Source organism: Zonotrichia leucophrys, chromosome 9, assembly GCF_028769735.1.
Source record: "Zonotrichia leucophrys gambelii isolate GWCS_2022_RI chromosome 9, RI_Zleu_2.0, whole genome shotgun sequence".
In the NCBI taxonomy this organism is placed as follows: domain Eukaryota; kingdom Metazoa; phylum Chordata; class Aves; order Passeriformes; family Passerellidae; genus Zonotrichia; species Zonotrichia leucophrys.
In genome coordinates this window covers 24379979-24400236 of record NC_088179.1, presented here as the reverse complement: position 1 = coordinate 24400236, position 20258 = coordinate 24379979, and the positions used below count along the sequence as shown (strand labels likewise).

The following is a 20258-nucleotide window of genomic DNA, read 5'->3' as shown; positions in this document are numbered from 1 at the left end:
CAGGGAACAGTTCCTGTCCAATTGGTTTCAGATCAGCAGGGGTTGTGGCAATGCTGCTCCTCAGAGCAGGAAAAGCCAATCCAGGGTGATTGAACAGCCCTTCTGCAGAAGTGTGGTTGTACAAGACATGCTTTGGCACCAGAAGAATGCATGAGGAGGAGTCAAACTTTCTCCAGTTGTCACTGTGGGTGCATCAACCACTTTGCCTCAGCTTAACTGGTTCTTTCCACACAGGATCAGTTTCCAGCCCCAAAATGCCTCCCAGCTACGGCCAAACAGGAATCACAGAAACATGGAATGGTTTGGGCTGAAAGGATCTTAAATATCATCTCATCCCAGCCCTGCCATGGCAGGGACGCCTCCCACTGCTCCAACCCCAGTGTCCAACCTGCTCTGGGCACTGCCAGGGATCCAGGGGCAGCCACAGCTGCTCTGGAATCCCATCCCAAAGCAAGGCCAGGCTTTAAGGCTGTCTTTGCCCAAGTCTGCAGGATACATGGCATCTTGCACCACGGCATCCAAAAAATGCAACAAAACCCAAGCAGAACAATAATAGAAAAAAAATTTGCCTCTGAATTCCTCCTTCAACAGGAATTCGGTTGCTAAACAGAATTGCTGAGAGGAAGAAGTGGCTTTCTTGCCTCTCAAAAGTATTTCAGATGTCAAAGGGTCTTTCACACTCTGGAATGAAAATAAAAGATGTTTCACAGCCTTTAAATTCCTTACCAATCCAAGGAGAGCTCAAATCCTTGCTTGTGTCAGATCCTACAAACCCAGAGAGACCCTGCAGGGTCTCCCACTCTGCCACAGCTCTGCAGCACCAACACAAAGGTGGAGTTGTCACTCCCTGCAGATTTTCATCCCACTGAGCTCCCTCTTCCACCTTGCCTTCCTCAGCTTTCACATGACCCATTCAGGGAATTTATTTTCTTGGTTTTCCAAAGGCCTTTGGAGCTCAGAAGCAAATCATGACACTCACAATGAGCCTTTCTTACAGAAATTCTTTTAAAGTGAGACAAAGAGAGGAACTGCTGATGAAAAGGACAGTTACAGCCAGGAGAGCAGGAGTGAGGCAAGGCTGGACTGCTTAAATGTCTTTGGAAATTCAGACCAAAGTTGCTTCAGTAAGCTTTGACATTTCAAGCAAGAGTCTCGTTTTCCTCATCGCTCACCATCCCTGACGTGGTGGAAACCACACTGAGAGCTCTGTGGAGATGAAGTTTTAACTCAGGGCATGGAAACCACACTGAGAGCTCTGTGGAGATGAAGTTTTAACCCAGGGCATGGAAACCACACTGAGAGCTCTGTGGAGATGAAGTTTTAACCCAGAGCAGGGTTTCTGTCCTGGTCCTGCAGTCCCAGGGGAGCTGGGGAAGGAGAAGATGCTCAAACAGCCACGGAGTGAGCAGGGGCAGCCCAGCCTGCAGCAGCAGCTGGCCACTGCTGCAAGACTTCCTAAATTCGGGGTTGATGCAGCCTGAAGAGACACTAACTGTTAGAATAAATCTCTGAAACAGCCAATTAGTCAAACACTTGGCCAAAACAGTCCAAATTCTTGGCCAGGACTGGTCAGACTTTTACAGAGTGGCAGAAAGGATCTGAGAACAAGATTCCTCTGCACTGCTGCCTGCTAGAGAGCTTCCAAAGGAGCTCAGACCTGGGAAAAAGCCTGGTTTCCCCATTTCCCACTCACCCCTCTTTTCCTATACTGAAGTATTCTGCCTTTATAAGACTTAATCACATGTCCCTAAGGAGATGTGCACTGTGGAGCAAATTACATTAAAGCAAACAATTCTGAGAGTGAAGAAAGCAGGAACCAGGTATTATTTCTGTGCCAATGTGTCCCAGATTTGGGGTCGTGTCCCTCTAAGCACACACCAAACCAGGTTTGGGCCTGACTCCCTCTCCTAAGATGACTTTAATGGAGAATTCCAACTAAAATAGCCACTGGAAGGTTTGGTTTCCCCTTTCCCCACCATGCCACACACCCAGCACGAGCAGTGAGCTTCACCCAGGCAGGACCCCCCTGTACCTGTTGCCTTCTCGGGGTTGTTGCACATGAAGCACTGCCAGGCTCCTGCCTCCTCGCTGTAGCCAAACAAGTCAAAGAACCTCACCTCCTCCAGGTGCATCTGAACGCTCTCCAGGTCCTGCAGGGAGGAGAGAAACCAAACTGGTGAGGGGAGGAAGCACCAGAGCCCCAAATCCAGAGGGACACAGGGGATCCTTCCCATGGCTCCTGCAGAGGGACAAGGGCACTGAGCTGGGCAGGACTGGGCACTGAGCTGGGCAGGACTGGGCACTGAGCTGGGCACTGAGCTGGGCACTGTGCTGGGCACTGTGCTGGGCAGGAATGGGCACTGAGCTGGGCACTGAGCTGGGCAGGAATGGGCACTGAGCTGGGCACTGTGCTGGGCACTGAGCTGGGCACTGAGCTGGGCAGGAATGGGCACTGAGCTGGGCACTGAGCTGGGCACTGAGCTGGGCAGAACAGGACACCACACAGGGACAAGGCTGACAGAAAGGCTGGGAGCTTCCCCATCCCATGAAAAATCTGGTGGTGGCTGCCATGAGGCAACTCTGGCCTGAAAGAGAGCAAATCCCACTGAAATATCAGTGCAGAAAGCTGCCTGCTCCACTCTGCACCCCAGCACACTTTAAACAACCTGCAAGGAGCCACTTCAGGAGGGAAGAGCCAAATCGGAGAGGAGAGATTTATCTCATCCCTGTGCTCCATCACCCTGAGAGGCTCAGAGAGCCCCAAGGTGGCCCTTCCTTGTGCCACTGAACAGAAAGGAGAGGGGAGAGCAGAACAACTCACAGATCAAAAATGTTAATTGAGCCCTTAAAGCAACAAAGGGATCCCCGAGGAGCAGGCACCAGCTCGGGGCTGGCACAGGAGCTCCCTGGGCCGGGCACACTCAGGGCTCTGATCAGGAGCCCTGCACAGCCCAGGAGGAGCCACATCTGGGAGTGCTTTGCTCCTGGCACACCTCGAGCCGTGCTGAATGGAGAAATCCGTGTTTTCTGTGGCATGGAGAGGCTGCCCAGTGGAACACAGCGAGCTCAGTGTGAGCCAGGCCCTCAGAGCTGCTCCAGGGATCACCACAGCTGAAGGCATTTCTCAGAATTCATCTGGAGTGGAGCACTGATCTCACACATGACTCTCCAGGTTTGGAAAATGCTTTAGAATCCATATTGGAAAACATTTATCACTTTCCACTGTTCCAGGGGCTCCAGCCCAGTGTCCAGCCTGGCCTTGGGCACTGCAGGGGCAGCCACAGCTGTGCCAGGGCCTGCCCACCCTGCCAGCCAGGAATTCCCTCCCAACATCTCATCCCACCCTGAAAAGGCATTTCAGACTCTGCTATAACACAATGCATAAGCTTAGTGTCAAATAAAGCAGCCAATGTTGATGCTGCCTTTGCACCAACACACTTCAAATTAAAAAGTGCTGTACTTAATGAAGCAACACACCCCCAGAATTTGGCTTCCTGGACTACTGGCAGAGGAATAGCACCAACAAATACAATAATTTGTCCAATAATTCACAATGTCTGAGGTCCTGTTAGCAGTGAGAAGAACTTCTGAGATTGACAAATTGCAATTATGACAGAAGCTGTGGAAAGTAAGGACTAGGTCACGCAGGGAATGTTCCAGGCAGATTTTCTGGAATTGCAAAAGCTAAAGAAAACCTTCTTTATGGCAGTCCTTGTCCTCATTCCCAGGAAACTGAATGGGAATTGCACTAGAGACAAACTCGGGCTCTTAGTAGTAAACAAAACCAGAACAAGCTCTGGTTCTGTGATAATAAAAGAACCAAACAGAAAATCAATCCAGCAGCAAAGAGCAGAGCCAGGAGAGGACCTGGAGTGCCAGAGCAGCTCAGGGGGTCCCAGCTGTCCCTCTGTCCTCAGCCCCAGGGCTGCTCCCTGCTCCAGGCCCTGCTGGACCCCAGACCCTGCAGGGACCAGGATCCCAAATCCTGCAGAGACCAGGATCTCAGGATCCCCTCCCAGCTCTGCTGCTCTGGGAACTCTCAGGTGTTGGAGCCCTGATTGCTGAGAATTTTGGGTTTTCTGTGCTGCCAGGCACTGACCCCCAGGAGGCCATAGAGAAAGATCCCAAAATGGAAAGATGGAACTGGGATTGTGGGTGTGGGGTTTGAATAGAAATGTGTGACATCACAGGGTGAGAAACTCAGAGTTTAAGGGTTTAGAATACAGTAATAGATATAAAGCAAGGTGGAGGTTGTAGGGCAGAGGCTGCTCCTTCTTCTCCAACTTCTCCTCCATGGGTTTGGGTGGTTTTGTGTAATTGGATAAAAAAGTCCTCATTGCAGGCCATGGGTGTTTGGTTTTGTGTTAAAAGTAAAACTAATTGAGGTGTCATTTCTTAATTGGGCAGTTTATCCTTAAAAGGCCTTGCAGAGAGAGAGATGGGTCTCCATTTTTAGTTTGTTGGAGTGAAGTGCTGCAGGGCTTAGGGTTTGTGAGACTGTGACATGGATAAGAGCTAACAAACATCTGAGTCCAAACAAGTGAAGCCATGCTGAGCAGCAAAGCTGCTCTAAAGCCCCTGCATGAGCCAGGCCTGGGTTCAACAGCAGCTCAGACCCTTAGCACAGCTCCTCTGTGTGTGAGCAAACCTGGCCCCAAAGCTGCTCTCAGATGTGGGGGTGTCCCACTCCTCTGAGCCCCAGCAGCGTTCCCACTCCTTCACCACATCACCCTGGGAGTTCAGAAGGTGTTCCTAACAAAACTGTGGTTTTAAATCAGCCACAGGCTTGGTAATTTAATCCTATTCCACCAGACATCTCCATGCCCACAATATTCTGAGAGAGTGTTGTAAAATCATGTTTGACAACTCATTTCATCCAAATGAGCTGGATGGAGATGCTCAGGAATAAATAGATATTTGTTTTCCAATCCTACAGTGGCCTTTTCCAAGCAGCTGATGAATAGCTTGGATAGAGCATTCACTGAAATCCTGGAGACAGAAAAGAGCTTTGGGCTGCAATCCCTTCAGCTGATGGGGGTAACTGATGGCACATGTGCAGACAAATAACTCCATAAAATCCAGGGCTGGATTTTTAGTGTTTAGCTGGGTGAACTTCCAAGGGCTCCCAACACCCCAGAGCAGCAGCTGGGCTGAGCCTGGAGCTCCAGACTGAGAGCAGGACCAAACCCATGTGCCCTTCATGCCATGGGTCAGTTCAGGGGTGGGAACAGCCTGGGCACCTTCCAAAGCACAGCACAAAACAGCCCTGGACACAGAAAGGGCTCCAAAGTGCAGGGCCAAGTCCTCCTGCTCTTTTAACCAGTGAGGGAAGTGCCCCCTTACCTTCTGGTGAGGGAAGGTGTTCTGGATCATGGCAGTCTCAAAGCTGTGCGTGCCCTTGAGCTGGGTCTTCTCCCACAGCGCCCTGAGGACTTGCACAGAGCTGCTGTGCATGGACAGAGGTTCTGCAAACAGGCTCTGCAGGAAACATTGGGAATGACTTCAGGTGTTTGTCCCCTCAGGTGTTACCAAAGAGCATCTTGTGCTCACACTGGGACAGCCAGGAGAACCAGGGGTGAGCCCTGGGGAGCTCCGATGGATCCATGGGCTCACAACTGGATAAACACCAAACATCTCAGCTCCTCTGGGCTGTCTGAGGCTTATTGCACACAACAACACCAAACATCTCAGTTCCTCCTATTGCACATCCCACAGCTCTGAGGATTCCCCTTCAATGGCCACTGCACAGTGAGTGACCCAACAGCCCCAGCTCTGTGGGGCATCCTGTCACAGACATCTTCTATGGAAAATCCTTTCCTTAGGATTTTTCCTCCTGAGAAGCTGAGAGGACTCAGGAACAAAATGCAAACATTGATTATCTGCTGCTGTGGAATGCAACAGGTGCATCTGGGATTGATCTCATGTGGTTGTTTCTAATTAATGGCCAATCACAGTCAGCTGGCTGAGACAGAGAGTCCAAGCCACAAACCTTTGTTATCATTCCTTCTTTTTCTATTCTTAGCCAGCCTTCTGATGAGAACGTTTTCTTCTATTCTTTTAGTATAGTTTTAATGTAATATATATAATAAAATAATAAATCAAGCCTTCTGAAACATGGAGTCAACATTCTCATCTCTTCCCTCATCCTGGGACCCCTGTGACCACGGTCACAGCATCCCTGCTCACACAGCAGCCCTGTGGCTGGGAATGTTTGTGCCTCTCCTCCATCTCCTCCGTGATCTTTTAATTAAAGAATGCATTTGCACGCAGGAGCCAAGATAGGAGCGCACAACAAATCTGATTTTCCATACTGCAAATATTTGATTTCACAATATGGGCAACGTCCTTCAAATGTGGGATTCCTGGATGGACTTTCTGTCTCCTCTGTCTGAGCAAACCCCTCCAGCCTAATCCTGCTGTCCTGCACTAATAATTTCCCAATTTCTATCCAAGGGTTTTGAAACACAGTAGAACTCTCCATTATTATTTTTTTAAATTAACTGACCAGTGTTCTTGAAAAGTAATTATTTCTAGGAAAACACCCAGGGCAGAGCAATTCAGGCTGTTCCATCCACAGCTTCCCTTGCTGTGTGAATTTTGGATAAGTCCTGGGGGCTCCCAAGGCCGCCTTAGATGGCATGAACTGCAGTGAAATGCTCTGTGTGTGTTAAGAACCTGAACATTGTATTTCAGCTCAAACCCCACCTGTTCCATCTGCAAGTGTGAATGTAGGGCTCTCTCTTCGTTTCACACTATTTGTAACCTGTTAGGAAATTCCACACTTGTGCAAGTACTGGGCTGTTCTTGGAATCAATATTAACCACAGGAGAATCACCTGAAGGGTGGTGGAACAGCACTGGGCTGATTTACAAACCCTGCTCAGTCCAAACCTCTGCAGTAAAACCCCAGTGGGTTCTGCCCCTCCAGCCTCCTGGAGTTCTGCATCAATAAGAACAATATGCTTTGGTCCCACTTTTTAAAGAACAATGTGCTTTGGTGCCACTTTTTTATCCCCAGACTTTGTAATCTCCCCAGCCAGTTTGAATTTGGGGTATTTAACAGAAATGTAAAAACTTATAAAGCACAAAATAACTTCAGTGGAAGGAGTTCCTGAGGGACCACAAGGGTCACAAGTGGCTGTGAGTTAGGGGTGCATTTAATGAGTTTAACCATGAAACATTCTTGTCCAAGGAGCAGCCCAGAGGGGCCCTGGCTGGTGTGGGCTCACCTGCTGGAACAGGAACATGATGTGGATCCAGAGGGGAGGCTGCTGGCTCACCAGGGTGAAGCTGGATTTGCTGTACAGGCAGTAGTGGCCCTTCAGGGGACAGCTGAAGAACAGCTTTGCCACACAGCTTTGAACAGAATCTGCAAAGGCAAACATGGCATGTAAAAACCAGCTATAAAGCAGAGAGGGAACTCAGTGCTGGGGTGCCAGAGCCGTGGGGGAAAACATTCCACTGGGCAGGTTCCAGCATCCCACTTTGGGATTTTCTGCTTTTTCAGTGACAATCTGTGACACTGACACCTTGTCCTGGCAATGCATCCTTTTGTAGCTCTGGTAAACTCATTCCTCACATGTCACACCTTTACATGAAACACTGAACTTATTACATTTCCTTTCTATGCATTCACATCTTGATTAGACAGAAAATGTTAGAACCAAGCATGTCAAGCCTGTCTGAGGTGGACACACAGGCTGCCTCTGCTCTTGTCAGGAGATCCAGAACCCATCCCTGCTTACTCACGTTTTCTCCAAAGTCACAACTCATTTTTCCAGCCAAGCATTTCTTTGAGCATTTTCTTCCTTCCCCTTCTCCCCACAGTGACTCACCAGGACAGCAAGGGACTGACTCACACCCCTGCACGGCTGGGCCATGAGCAACACCCCCAGCAGGGAAAAAGGGGGGATAAATCCACTTCTCTGGGAGCATGGCATAAAAGGCACTCACTTGGATTACTGGCTGTGGGCAAAACTTGAGTTCCATCACCCAAACCTGCCAGATCTCACCCAAACCTGTTCACTGCACGGAGGAGCTGGGGGAGCCAGAGGGGTTAATGAGGCCATCCTGGACCCTGGGGCACATGGAAGCACACAAGGACGTGTCCAAGGAGGCTGCTGACAGATGCTGCTCCAAACTGCAGACCCCTCACAGATGCTGCAATAACCCTCACTCATGCACTCAAGCAGAAATAGGGCTTGGCCTGGGGCCAGCTGTGTGAAAAGTTGATGTTTCATGATGGGAAATGACTCTTAGCTAAAAATGACCCCAAAGCACGTGAGGAGGAAGGTGAGGAGGAGCAGGCAGCTTGTCCCTCCTCCTGCCTGGAACACAGGCATTGCTCTCCCAGTTCCAAACACAGGGGCTGGCAGAAACCTGGGGGCAGAAGGGGCAGGGCTGCAGCCCCTGGAGGGAAAAGGCACCAGGGAGGATCTGCTTGGGGGGCTGGGAAGGGCATTCCTGAATGCTGACAAAAATGGCCAAGGATCTGTGGAGAGGCTCCCGAGGAAGTGCTTAGCAGGGTTTGTGGTGACGCTGGGGAGCACACGGGGGCTGGGGACACGTGCCAAAACCCACGGCAGCTCCAAGCACAGCCCTGGCTGCCTGAGCACGGGGTTCCTGGAAAACTCCAGCCCTCGTTTGTCACCACCACTGCAGAAAGCTCCTTCCCAGAGCATCTGCCAGGCTCTGGAGTGAGCTGGGAGCTCCTCGGGGCTGCCCTGCTCTGTTTGAAGTGCTGGGTTTGGCACTGGCTGAGCAGCAGCCCACGCTTGCTACGTGCAGCTTTCAGCAGCTCCTGAGGAGCCACCAGGATCCACCTCTGGCAGGGAATATCAGATATTCCATGTCAGCAGAGCCATGGGATCATGGAGTGCCTTGGGTTGGAAGGGACTTTAAACACCATCTCATTTCACCCACTGTCCCAGATGCTCCAAACCCCAGTGTCCAGCCTGGCCTTGGGCACTGCCAGGGATCCAGGGGCAGCCACAGCTGCTCTGGGAATCCCATCCCATCCATCCCAGCCAGGAATTCCTCCCCAGCATCCCATCCATCCCTGCCCTCTGGCACTTTAAGACCATCTTCTCCTGTCCTTTCATTATCTGCCAGGTTCTCCTCCTTCCCCAGCCTTGGCAGGAGAGTCCAGGCACCACAAGAACAGGATTTTGAAACACAAGAACATGTGAAGAGCACCACGAGACACCAACCCACCCACAGAGTCACCAAGTGCCCCAGAAGGCTGATCAGGACCCCAAGGAAAGGTTCCTCAGCCAAGGAACATTTCTCAGCCCAGCTCTTGGCGCTCCTCTGCCTTCCAGCAAGGGAATAAGCAACAGCTCCTTCCTCCTGCAGGAAACAAGGGAATATATGTTGCAATTTTAAAGTTCACAACTGAGTGGTTGTGCCTGGGGAAAAGGAACAAAGCATAACCAGAAGAATGTCAGCAGAGCTGTTAATTGTTACCTATTCCAGCTTCACATGCTGGGCTGAACCAGGAGGGTGCAGAGTCACTGGCTCTGGGAACAATTAATGTGTTATTTGATTTACATTGGTGATCCTTTACTATTAAATGAAATCTGTTAATAGGAGTAAAAGTATGCTCATAAATTTCCTGAATAGAATCAAACCCATGCATAAACATGGAACCAATAAGAAATGGATGCAACTTTTTAAATTTTGGGTTTAAGCTTTTTCAGCTTCCTCAGTTTCCTTTGCCTGACCTCTTCAGTTTGGGTTACAAAAAGTATGCAAACAATAAACACGTTTATAGGAGGAGAGGGCAAGTTTTAAAGCAAGCAGCTTCAAGAAGTGCAGCTTTATATTGTTTTTAACACACTAACTTTGTGTGCAGGGCATAACTCAGGCCAAGGTGTGAGTTAGACCAAGAGAAGGCAGGGCTGTAATGGGGGTGGGCACCAACAACGAGGCACTCAGCACAGACTCCACATCCAAGGGGCAAATCCAGGGCTCAGAAGCCATGAAATCATCCCAGAATCACAGACTGGGTTGGAAAGGCCTCAAAGTTCCTGTTCTACCCCCACTTCCTTCCCCTAGACCAGGCTGCTCCAAGCCCCGTCCAAGCCCTGTGGTTGATGGCACCACCACAGGAGTGTCCCAGCTGCCAGGCGAAGGCCACCTGGAGAGCAGCCTGCTCCCAGGGCAGCTGTGAGGGCCCAGGATGTGCCACACGTGGGTGAGGGCAGCAGGGGACAGCTGGTCACATCCCCAACACTGCTGTGGCACCGGGAATCTCTCCTTGGTCTGACAAGGTGGATCACCAGGAGCATGATGGCCACCCTGAGCGGTGGCACTGCCATCCTGAGTGGCGGCACTGCCATCGTGAGCTGTGGCCATCCCCAGTGGTGACACTGCCACCCTGAGCGGTGGCACTGCCATCCCCAGTAGTGGCACTGCCAACCTGAATGGTGGCATTGCCATCCCCAGTAGTGGCACTGCTAACCTGAGTGGTGCCATTGCCATCTTGAGTGGTGGCACTGCCATCCCCAGCAGTGACACTGCCATCCTGAGCAGTGGCACTGCCATCCCCAGTAGTGGCACTGCCAACCTGAGTGGTGGCATTGCCATCCCCAGTAGTGGCACTGCCAACCTGAGTGGTGCCATTGCCATCCTGAGTGGCGGCACTGCCATCCCCAGAGGTGACACTGCCATCCTGAGTGGCGGCACTGCCATCCCCAGAGGTGACACTGCCATCCTCAGTGGTGGCACTGCCATCTCCAGGAGTGGCAGCGCCATCCTGAGCAGTGACAATGCCATCCCCAGTGGTGGCACTACCATCGTAAGCTGTGGCAATACCATCCTTAGTGGTGGCACCGCCATCCCCAGCAATGACACTGCCATCCCCAATGGTGGCACAATGGCCATCCTGAGATGTGGCACCACCATTCCCAGCAGTGGCACTGCCATCCTGAGCTGTGGCACTGCCATCCCCAGCGCTGGCACTGCCCTGCCCCTGGCTCCCTGGCCCCTGGGGCATTGGGATGCCAGCCCTGGTGGAATGCCAGCCCTGGTGGAATGCCAGCCCTGCCAATGGAATGCCAGCCCAGTGGATGGAATGCCAGCCGATGTTCACAGAGCAGCTCCCTGGGCCTGCTCTCCCGAGCCTGCCCAGCCCTGTGATCCCCGTGCAGCACCCGAGGCCCATCTGTTCCCAATCAGGGGCTGCTGATGGAATGCTGGAATCCAGCAGGGCTGAGCAGGGCTGAGCACTGCAGGAGAGCAATGAGCTTTTCCATGCACGCCGCCATCTGGTCCCCATTAGCCCTGGGTACCACATAAAACATAATAACAACCACACTGGGGGCCAGCACGCTGCAACCTGCTCCCCCTGCTGCCTCCCCCTCTGCCAGGCTCCCAGCAATGCTCATGGATGGGTTTCCTCCTGCATGGCACCAGAGCCAGCAGGGACTGCTGCAAAATCGTTCCCATGAAATGGCTCCATGTTTTTCCTTGGGTGTCGCTGGATTGGCCTCAGTGAGTGAAGGGAAATGATTCCCTGGTGTCCCAGGGTCTGTCCTTCCAGAAGGAGCCTGGAGATGGCAAATCCTCCAGCATCCTTGACACACAGACGTCATCAGATGCTCTCCTTGCAGCAGCTCACTCCACATTCAAAGCTCTGGGCATTAACGGCAGCTTTTTTATCAAAATTACCTAAAAACGGAGCAGAACTAGAGCAAAACACCAGGGCCTGTCCCTGCCATGCCCAAACCCAGCAGCTGGGCAGGTCCTGCCTGGGAATGGCTGCACCCATTCCATATCCAAGGACACACAGGGCCATGGCTCTGAGGCACTGTCCTGGCAGGGGTGGGAAACAAGGAGAGCAGAAATCCTGATCCGAAATCCTGATCCACCAGGAGAATACAGCATCCCAACCCATCCCAGAAAATATGGGTGAGGAAAACGCTGCTGAACTCCATGAAAATGAAGAGCCTGACAAATACAGCTTGTTGTTTTTCTCTTCTTTTGAGGAAAAGATCCCCAGGATGATGAGACTTTAAGTGATGAACATGACATTAAAAAATGCCTCAAATTGAATCAGGTATGTCAGAGGTGTGGGTCAGGGCACAAGGTTCCAAGCTAAGCAAGAACTGAACCAATAAATGGATTTTTGTGGGTTTGGGTTCCTTCTTTCTGCCCCAGCTCAAATCCCCTCTCTGACTGCAGTGTTATTCTAAAAATTCCCTTATGCACGTGAGCCTGGTGTTGCAGCCTGTCTGCTCTGTGAAACACCCCCAGCTCAGCCCTTTTCTTTAGGATAAAACCCTCTGGCCCACAGCCCAGTGCTAGCACTGCTCCTGCTGCAGGATCATCACCCAATTCTCAGCTCTGCCCTGCCCAAGGCACAGCCAGCCAAAAACAGTAAACATTCTACAGCACGGCTGACATGGCAATTTTTCAAGGTCTGTACGAGGCATCTTCAAACTGTCACAGACAGTTCATGGATCCACCCTGACACTTCTTAACCTGCAGCCCTTCCCAGCTGTAAAATCTGACACTCCAGTTAATATTGCATCCATTTGGACACGGAATATAAATTGAATGGGCTTAGAAGTCAACGAGGAGCCTGCAAATCACACCCTGTAAAGCAAAAATACTCCGTGAGGGGTAAGACCTACACAGCAAACATCTGAGTCAAGAGCAAGAAAGCCAATTTGCAAATCACAGACAATTTAGCAGAGCAGAGGTGCCTATTTTGTGTGTTTTGAGCTCGCCTCTGACAACTTCATGGCGTGTTCTGCAGCACCTGGATGGGGGCAGGCACTCAGTTAATCCTCTCAGTCACTGGAGATATTGCAAATCTCTTTTCCAGGCTGCAGAGGCCATTTATCCCCACACGGAGGTCTCTGATTTTCCTCACACTCCTGCAGCCACTCTCATCCTTTATCCCCCAGATTGAGGCTCTAATTAATGCAGGCAGTCCCAGAATGGTTTGGGCTGGAAGGGACCTTGGAGCCCCTCCAGCTCCAGGCAGGGACACCTTCCCTGTGTCACTACTGCCCAGATCTGAGGGTCCTGCAGGAAAACTGGGATATTCCCAAGGTCCTGTCCTCACCAGCACACCCCAATCTGGAGGAGCCCCAGTCTGGGGTTAGGAATGAGGAATTCTGCCCATTCCCAGACAGGCTGCCCCAGATCAGACACCACCAGCAAGAGATGCCAGCAGGGGTGGAACTCTGGCCAGGAGAGCAGAATTTGGCCCATCACCCTTGGACATTCTTCTAAATTCTCCTTTATTAACACCCTGCTGACCCCCAGAGCTGCCACTCGAAATCCCAGGAAAGGCCTGAGCAGGGAAAGGAAAGGTTGGGAAATGTGCACTATTGCAACACATTCTGCCACTATTTCCTCCAAATACTCTGTGTCATGAGGGGCTGCTCTGGGGTTCTTATCTTTTCATATCTTCCATGTCTCACACATTAAATCTCCAGTTCAGACTCCCCCACAGCCAACATAAAATCAGCCAACTATATTTATTAATGTTTTCTAATCTTGTTTTTCTCTGCTAAACACGTTGGTGAAATGTAAAACACGCCTTTGAGTGGGCCCTGTTGGAGTTTGGGGATCTCTGAAGCGCAATAACTGCAGGTTTTTGGAGAGCTCTATGCAATATCTGAAATATTAACAGAGCTGTCCCCTGTGGAATGAGCAGGGCTGCATTTCTTCAACAGATTTAGAGCGAGCCCCATAAATCTGTGCTTTGCACATGTGTCCCTGCTCAAGGAATTTCCCTAGGAATGCTAGCTGAGGATTTTCAGGAAATTACAATAGTTTGAATGAATTTAGAAATAGTCACATGCCTAGGATGTATCATAAGAGGTATTGCAGAAAGGAAACTGAGCAATACATTAAAAAAATACTCAATATATGGGATTTCATTAATGTAGGGTCAGAGCACTCAGCACTTCAAAAACCACATTGTTCACTCTCATGTTTTCACTGCAATTTTATGCAACACAAGTTTTGTCCTTAATTCTACCAGATAACTATTTCAACTACTAACTCTGGAATTTAAGGTATTTAGGAAATTCTTCAGAAGCATAAGCTTTTAAAATATATAGAGAGAAAGAATTATATCCCTTATATATAGATAAAGAATTATATCCCTTTTATGAGTGGAAACTGCTTTTCCACTTCTTGACCACTGAGAAAGGAAAGAAATAAATCTTTTATCAACTTCAGTTGATGCTTGTTGGAGCTGAGGTGACGCTGTATAAGAAGGTGATGTTTGAAGTGACTGGAAATTTAATTTATTAAAGTAAATTAAATTCATTGAGGCAGCTGCTCTGGGATCGACGTGGCCCATGGAAAGGTTGGGCTGTGAACAGCTCATGGCCACCACTGAGGGGTTGGATGCACCCAGATTCACCTCAAGGGGAATAAAGGAGGAGGTTCCCAGCCCTGCCCAGCCCAACCCATCCACTTCAAAGAGGAGCAGATCACAGACCCACCAGGGATGAAAGCAGCAAACATTAAAGCAGCCCAGGCACTGGTGAGATGGGATCCAATCCAACCCAGCCCATTGGGGATCTCACTCCAATGTACCCTCAGGGAGTTTTGGGGTTGGAATGAGCTGTCCTGAGGGTCCTGACCTTTGTTGTCCTAATCCAGCTGAATGAATAACTTGGTAATGAGGAAGGACCCCTAAATCTGCCCCAAACCAACCCAGCCTGGAGCTGGGAATGTCCCTTCCTGCCCTGCCTTGTGCCCAGAGGCTCTGCCACCCTCAGGGCCCACTCCCCATCACATCCAGAAGGAAATGTCTGGGAGAGGCAGGGGATGTGTCCCTGGAGGACATGAATGCTGGAAGGGTTCAGAAGATTCCATTTGGGAAATGCTGTTTTCTGCAGCTGCTGTTCCTCCCTGCCTGTGCTGGGTCTCTGCTCCCCTTTGGGCCCTGAGGGGTCTGGGTGGGTACAGAAGCCCCTGGGGGGCTCAATCTGCTTACCTTCGATCACACACTGCTCAGGGATGGGAATCCTCCTCCCCATCTCCATCACAAACTCCTTGACCTTGCCCAGGTTCTCCTTCAGGTGCAGGTACAGCTTGTCCTGGTGCTGCACAGGGCCCGTGGCTGCCTCTGCCCTTCCCTGCAGGGCCTTTTCTGGGCTCAGCCCTGGCACACTGCCTGCCTGGGGCTGCTCAGCACTGTGCTGTGAGAGCAGGCAGCTGCCCAGGGGCCCTGCCTTGGCCTGCACCCCACAGGGCTCCTGCTGCTGCTCCTGGCTGAGGCAGAGCTCGGAGAAGGAGATGCCAGCAGGGATGTCCCCACTGTCCTCGTCTGTCCCTCCCTCTGAGCTCAGCCCCTTCACCCTGAGCGTGTGCAGGGCCAGGCTCTTGGACCTGCAGGGAGGAAAGGAAAAAGGGTTTGGAACAGAGGCAGGGCACAAAAATACCCCAGAACGTGCCCTGTGCAGCTCCCTCAGAGAGCCCAGTGTGGGCTCACCCAGCCAGGGGCAAGAACCTGCTGGAAATCTGCATTTCCTCAGCCAGGCTCAAGCCCCAGCTTTAATAAACAAATGAAATGGAGCAATATCCAAATGATATCCACATATCCCAATATCTGCCACGGGGGAGCAAGGCTGCCCCTCTGCAAGGATCCTGGAGCCCTGGCGTGGTGTGGCTGCTGTACCAATCCCACCAGAAAATGGCAAGCAGCAATTTCCCTGAACCAGGGCCCTGCCTCCAGCCCTTCCTGCCCTGTAATCCTGCTGGGGATGGCAAAAGTGGCTGAAAGGGCAAATCCTGGGGCAGGAAGAGCAGAGCTCTGTGTGGAGCTGTGGGGCAGGGACAGCCTGAGGAGCCTGTGGGTCACATTGCTGTCACTGATAAATGCTGTTAGTGATAACACCCAAAAAGCTCTCAGGACCTTCCTGTCTGTGACATCTCAATGCAGGGCTTTTTTCCCTGCCCTTTTTGCAGCTTTAGGGCCCAGAAAAGATTAAATGGGTTCCACACAGCAGCTGTGGCTGCCCCTGGATCCCTGGCAGTGCCCAAGGCCACGCTGGACATTGGGGACAGTGGGAGGTGTCCCTGCCATGGCAGGGGTGGCACTGGATGGGTTTTGAGGTCCCTTCCAACCCAAACCATTCTGGGATTTAGAAAGATTTCATCCAGCCCTTAAGTTTATGGATGTAAAAATCAGTTAAATTTAGGGTTATGCTGCCTGTGGGTATTCCATGAGCAGACCAAACCCTCCGTGTTTGGATAAAGTTTTATGACAGAACTGATCTCCCTGAAGCCCTCACACATTTTCCAGAGCCATACCTGTTAAACCTCATATCCTTCCTTTCTTCTTTAGAGACCTGGCCCAGGCTGTATCTCCTCACTGAGCCGGGGGTGCTGTTGTCCACATTGATTTTCTCTTCAAAAGCCTGGATTTTAACTTGCAACTTTTCATCTTCTTCACAGCCGTTCACGACAGATTTTAAATCATCCAGTGGTACAGGACATTCTGCCTCAGGGTCCTTTTCCATCCTGAGGAGGCAGAAAGCAGAGGTTTAACTCTGGCACACTCTGCTCATTGTGCTGATGCTGTGTCTGTGCCTGGGACTTGTGGTTTGGATCTGGTAAAGTAATTATGTTTAAACAGAGATTCCCTGAGGTTATTTTCAGGAACATCTTCTAGATCAACATCTCTGATGGGTCAGAAGCATTGAACATCTCTGACAACCCTGGGTTGGAAACTGCCAAGCACCAGCAAATCACATCTCTGTCCCTGAGAGTCAAAAGTTTTTCATCTGAACTCAAGCCATTCTCTCGAAATTGCTAAACACTGACTTATTGCATTATTTTCACAAGGCAAAAGTCAAGTTATTTGCAGGCTTTATAGAATTCTGTGGTTTTAAAGCTTTGACCAAAGTACATGCAGTTCTTACTGAATTACTGCCCTCTGAGAAATAAAAATACCTTTTAAAACTCAGGAAAAGTTATGAGCAACGTGACTCCAGCTCAGCAAAGAGAAAATGAAGAGTTAAAATGAACTTGTAGGACTGCAGGGCAAGTAGTTCTGTTTTGGATTTCTTATGTTTGTCTTAAAATCACAGGATCAGAGAACCAGGGAATGGTGTGGGTTGGAAGGGACCTCAAAGCCCATCCATGGGCAGGGACACCTTCCTCTGTCCCAGGCTGCTCCAAACCCTGTCCAACCTGGCCTTGGGCACTGCCAGGGATGGGCAGCCACAATATGGAACATTTTAATGCAAAACTCAAAGGTAACCTTCAAATAAATTGAAGGGAAACTGTTGATCTCACAGGCCAAAAAGAAATCTGCTGGAAAAGACACTGGTGGTAAAAATGTGCTGGGTTCCCTCAAGCAGCTTTGGAAATGGCTTTTTCTGGGTTCCTGCATCGCTCAGAGCTTGCACAGAGACTCAGCTCCCCTGAATATTTGGCCATTTGCTGGAAATCTGAATTTTGAGTGTCCTTACTCTGCCTTGGAGCAGCAGCAGGACTGGATTTCCCAGGGACCAACGCAAGAGCATCACTGCTCCTTCCCCTGTCCCTGCCCTGCTGGGGCAATGTGAACATTCCCACCTCACTCCTGCAGCACCAAAACCATGGAGCAGCACAGAGCAAACAGGAATCTCTTGGAAAATCAGGGGGATTGGACAGTATTTACTTTTTAAACTCCACCCACAGCTCTAAAACAAGTTTGTTATGCTTCTGACTATTTCTCTGTTTGATTTTCTTTTTTTCCCCCAATGAACAAACATCTGAATAGCTAAATCTGTAAAGCATGGATATATAAAACCACAAGTGAGGGGTTTAACACAGCCCTTCCAGAGCAGCAGAGCCTCACAAGTCACACTCACAGTGGGGGAGCCCATTAAAAACTCCCCAAACTGCACATTACCAATTGTAAAAAGCCAGGTTTTTACAAAACAGCCAGAAATGTGGCATCACAAAATGCACTTTTCACTTGTTTTGATAAAGGCAGCTCAGGGTATTTCTCAGGGGAGCTGGCAAGTTTTGTCTTGCTTTGTTTTTAATTCAAGCAACATCTCGTAATATATTAACACTGAGGAGCACTTGAAAAATATTCTTCTGTAATAAAGACCCTTGATGTGACCTCTCCTAACAAATCTTTCTGGGGATGTAGGACAAGATTTAATTTATTGGAAAGCAGTCACTCCAGCACAGCTCCCAACACTGCTGCCATTGTGGGGGCTGAGCTCTGAGGAAAACTCCTTTTCCCTGTGTAAATATGGGCAAAGCCTCAGGCACAGAGAGGGGATTGATGGACTGATGGGCCCTGGGAGTGACAGAGCCCAACCAGGGAGCCCTGGTGGTGTTTGGGATTAAAAATGGTGTTTCAAACAGCACCTCTTTGTCCAGCCTCCTCCTGCTGGGCTCCCATGGCTTTGTGAAGGGAGTGCAAGGAAGCACTTCTCCTAAAGAACCACAAAATCATTATGGATGCAAAAGAAACGTGGATGAATCTTGTTCTCTGTGTTTAGAACACAAAAAAGTCACTCCTAGGGTGTGGAGGGTGGGCTCCTCAAGCCACCATCCCACTGTTGCCCCTGCTGGTGCCAGGATTCCCAAGTGGGAAGCAGAGGGTCCCGAGTGCCCAGGGGCTCTCCTGTGCACCAGCCCTGTGCCCACATCAGCTCCTTGGGAAGCCAAAAGCACAAACCCCCACAAAGCCCTCACTGAGGGCTCCATCCCACCCCCTGCACCCCTGGCAGCCCTTCCAGCTCCTGTCAGACCAACCATTGTCTGCAGCCTTGGCAAGAGGCACTGCTGAGGCTGCTGGGGCAGGATCAGCTCACACCACAGCTCTTTGCAGGAGGAGGAGGAGGAGGGTGCACGAGCTCATAGGGAAACCATCATCCAAAAACAGTGCCAGGCTGCTGATGGCTTCATGCTTTAAATGCTCTGGGCAAAGGCACCTCAGTGCCCAGGTGATGCATTAGCACCAAGGGAATTTCTCCACACCAGCAGTGGGGTGCTCACCGTGGGGAAAAGAGCATCCCAAAGGGAGATTGATGAAAATACAGCTGGGCTTGTGGCCCAGGCTCCACCTCTGTGCCCATGGAGGCCACAAGGATGGGTCAGGTGTTCGTGGTTTGTTAAGGTAGAGAAAATCACCTCCTCAAACTGGATGGACAAGAGAGTTTGAAGAAGGCAAGTGGTGAAGGGAATATAATGCAATTGTCAGCAGAATCCCAGACTGGTTTGAGTTGGAGGGACCTTAAAGCTCATCCCATTCCACCCCCTTCCACTGGGCCCTTCCCACAGTCCCAGGTGCTCACAGCCCTGTTCCAACCTGGCCTTGGGCACTGCCAGGGATGCAGGGGCAGCCACAGCTGCTCTGGGCACTGTACCAGGGCCTGCCCACCCTCTGAGCAAAGAACTGCCTCATATTTAACCTAAATCCTGTGCCAGTGTCAGACAATTCCAAGCAGCCACAGCACCTGAGGAGCAGCACTGGTGCAGCCCCTTAAGCTCAGCTCTTCCCCAGAACAAGGACTTTGATGATTTCTTCCCCTTTAATTGACTACACTGCCCCTCTAGGTTGGATAAGTCCATTAAAACCCTGCATATGTTCTTTAAAAGCCCCTCTGGGACTGAATAACTTGCAATTTTGGGACAGTAAGGAGCAGCAGGGCATGGCCTGGTTTTAATTATGCTCCCCAGTCCCTGCATGTAAAATTCCCTGTGTCAAACAACGCCAGGCCAGCCATGGCTCTGAAAAAATCAGCTTTTCCTTATGTAAACACAGGAGTTTTGGAAGGAATTGCTGTAATCCAGGCCCACAGTTTAAAATCCTGCTTTCCCTTCACAGCACAAGCACCCTGGATTGCTGCTCTTTAGTTCAGTGACTGCAGCAGCTCCAGAGCTGGGAGGGCACTTCCACCTTCACATCTGGACTGGTCCCACTGCCCAAGCACGAGTCAAAACCAGCTCTGCTTAAATCAGCAGGGAGCTCTCGTTCAGCCTTGTCTGATTGAGCTGATACTCTGCCCGAAATGTAAAACCAAATAGCTAAAAACTGTGAAAAACCAGCATTTTGCTGTGATCCCTCACAGCCATGTTGAGATACTGAGGGCACAGAGGGTTGGGGAGGGAATGAAATTTAAAATAAATAAAGAAATAAATAAAATCAAGGAGCAGAGAGAGAAAATCATCTGTAACCACACTCACACAGACAATGAAGCTTCTACTCTTCAGCCAGTCCTTAACAAAGAGAATTTTAGCTAGAAACAGCCAGATTTTGATGAAAACCTTGTTTTTAAC

The 20258-nt window shown here is 50.4% G+C and overlaps 1 protein-coding gene across 1 annotated transcript in view; it reads right to left on the bottom strand.

The window, feature by feature from the left end:
• VEPH1 (ventricular zone expressed PH domain containing 1) overlaps positions 1-20258 on the bottom strand; it is a 60866-nt gene that overhangs the window by 4386 nt on the left and 36222 nt on the right. Inside the window, exons 9-13 of the mRNA XM_064721287.1 lie at positions 16284-16493; positions 14965-15359; positions 7229-7368; positions 5344-5478; positions 2033-2150 (exon numbers count right to left, since the gene is read on the bottom strand). Coding sequence (XP_064577357.1) covers positions 2033-2150; positions 5344-5478; positions 7229-7368; positions 14965-15359; positions 16284-16493 — 998 coding nt within the window. The remainder of the gene's footprint in view (positions 1-2032; positions 2151-5343; positions 5479-7228; positions 7369-14964; positions 15360-16283; positions 16494-20258) is intronic.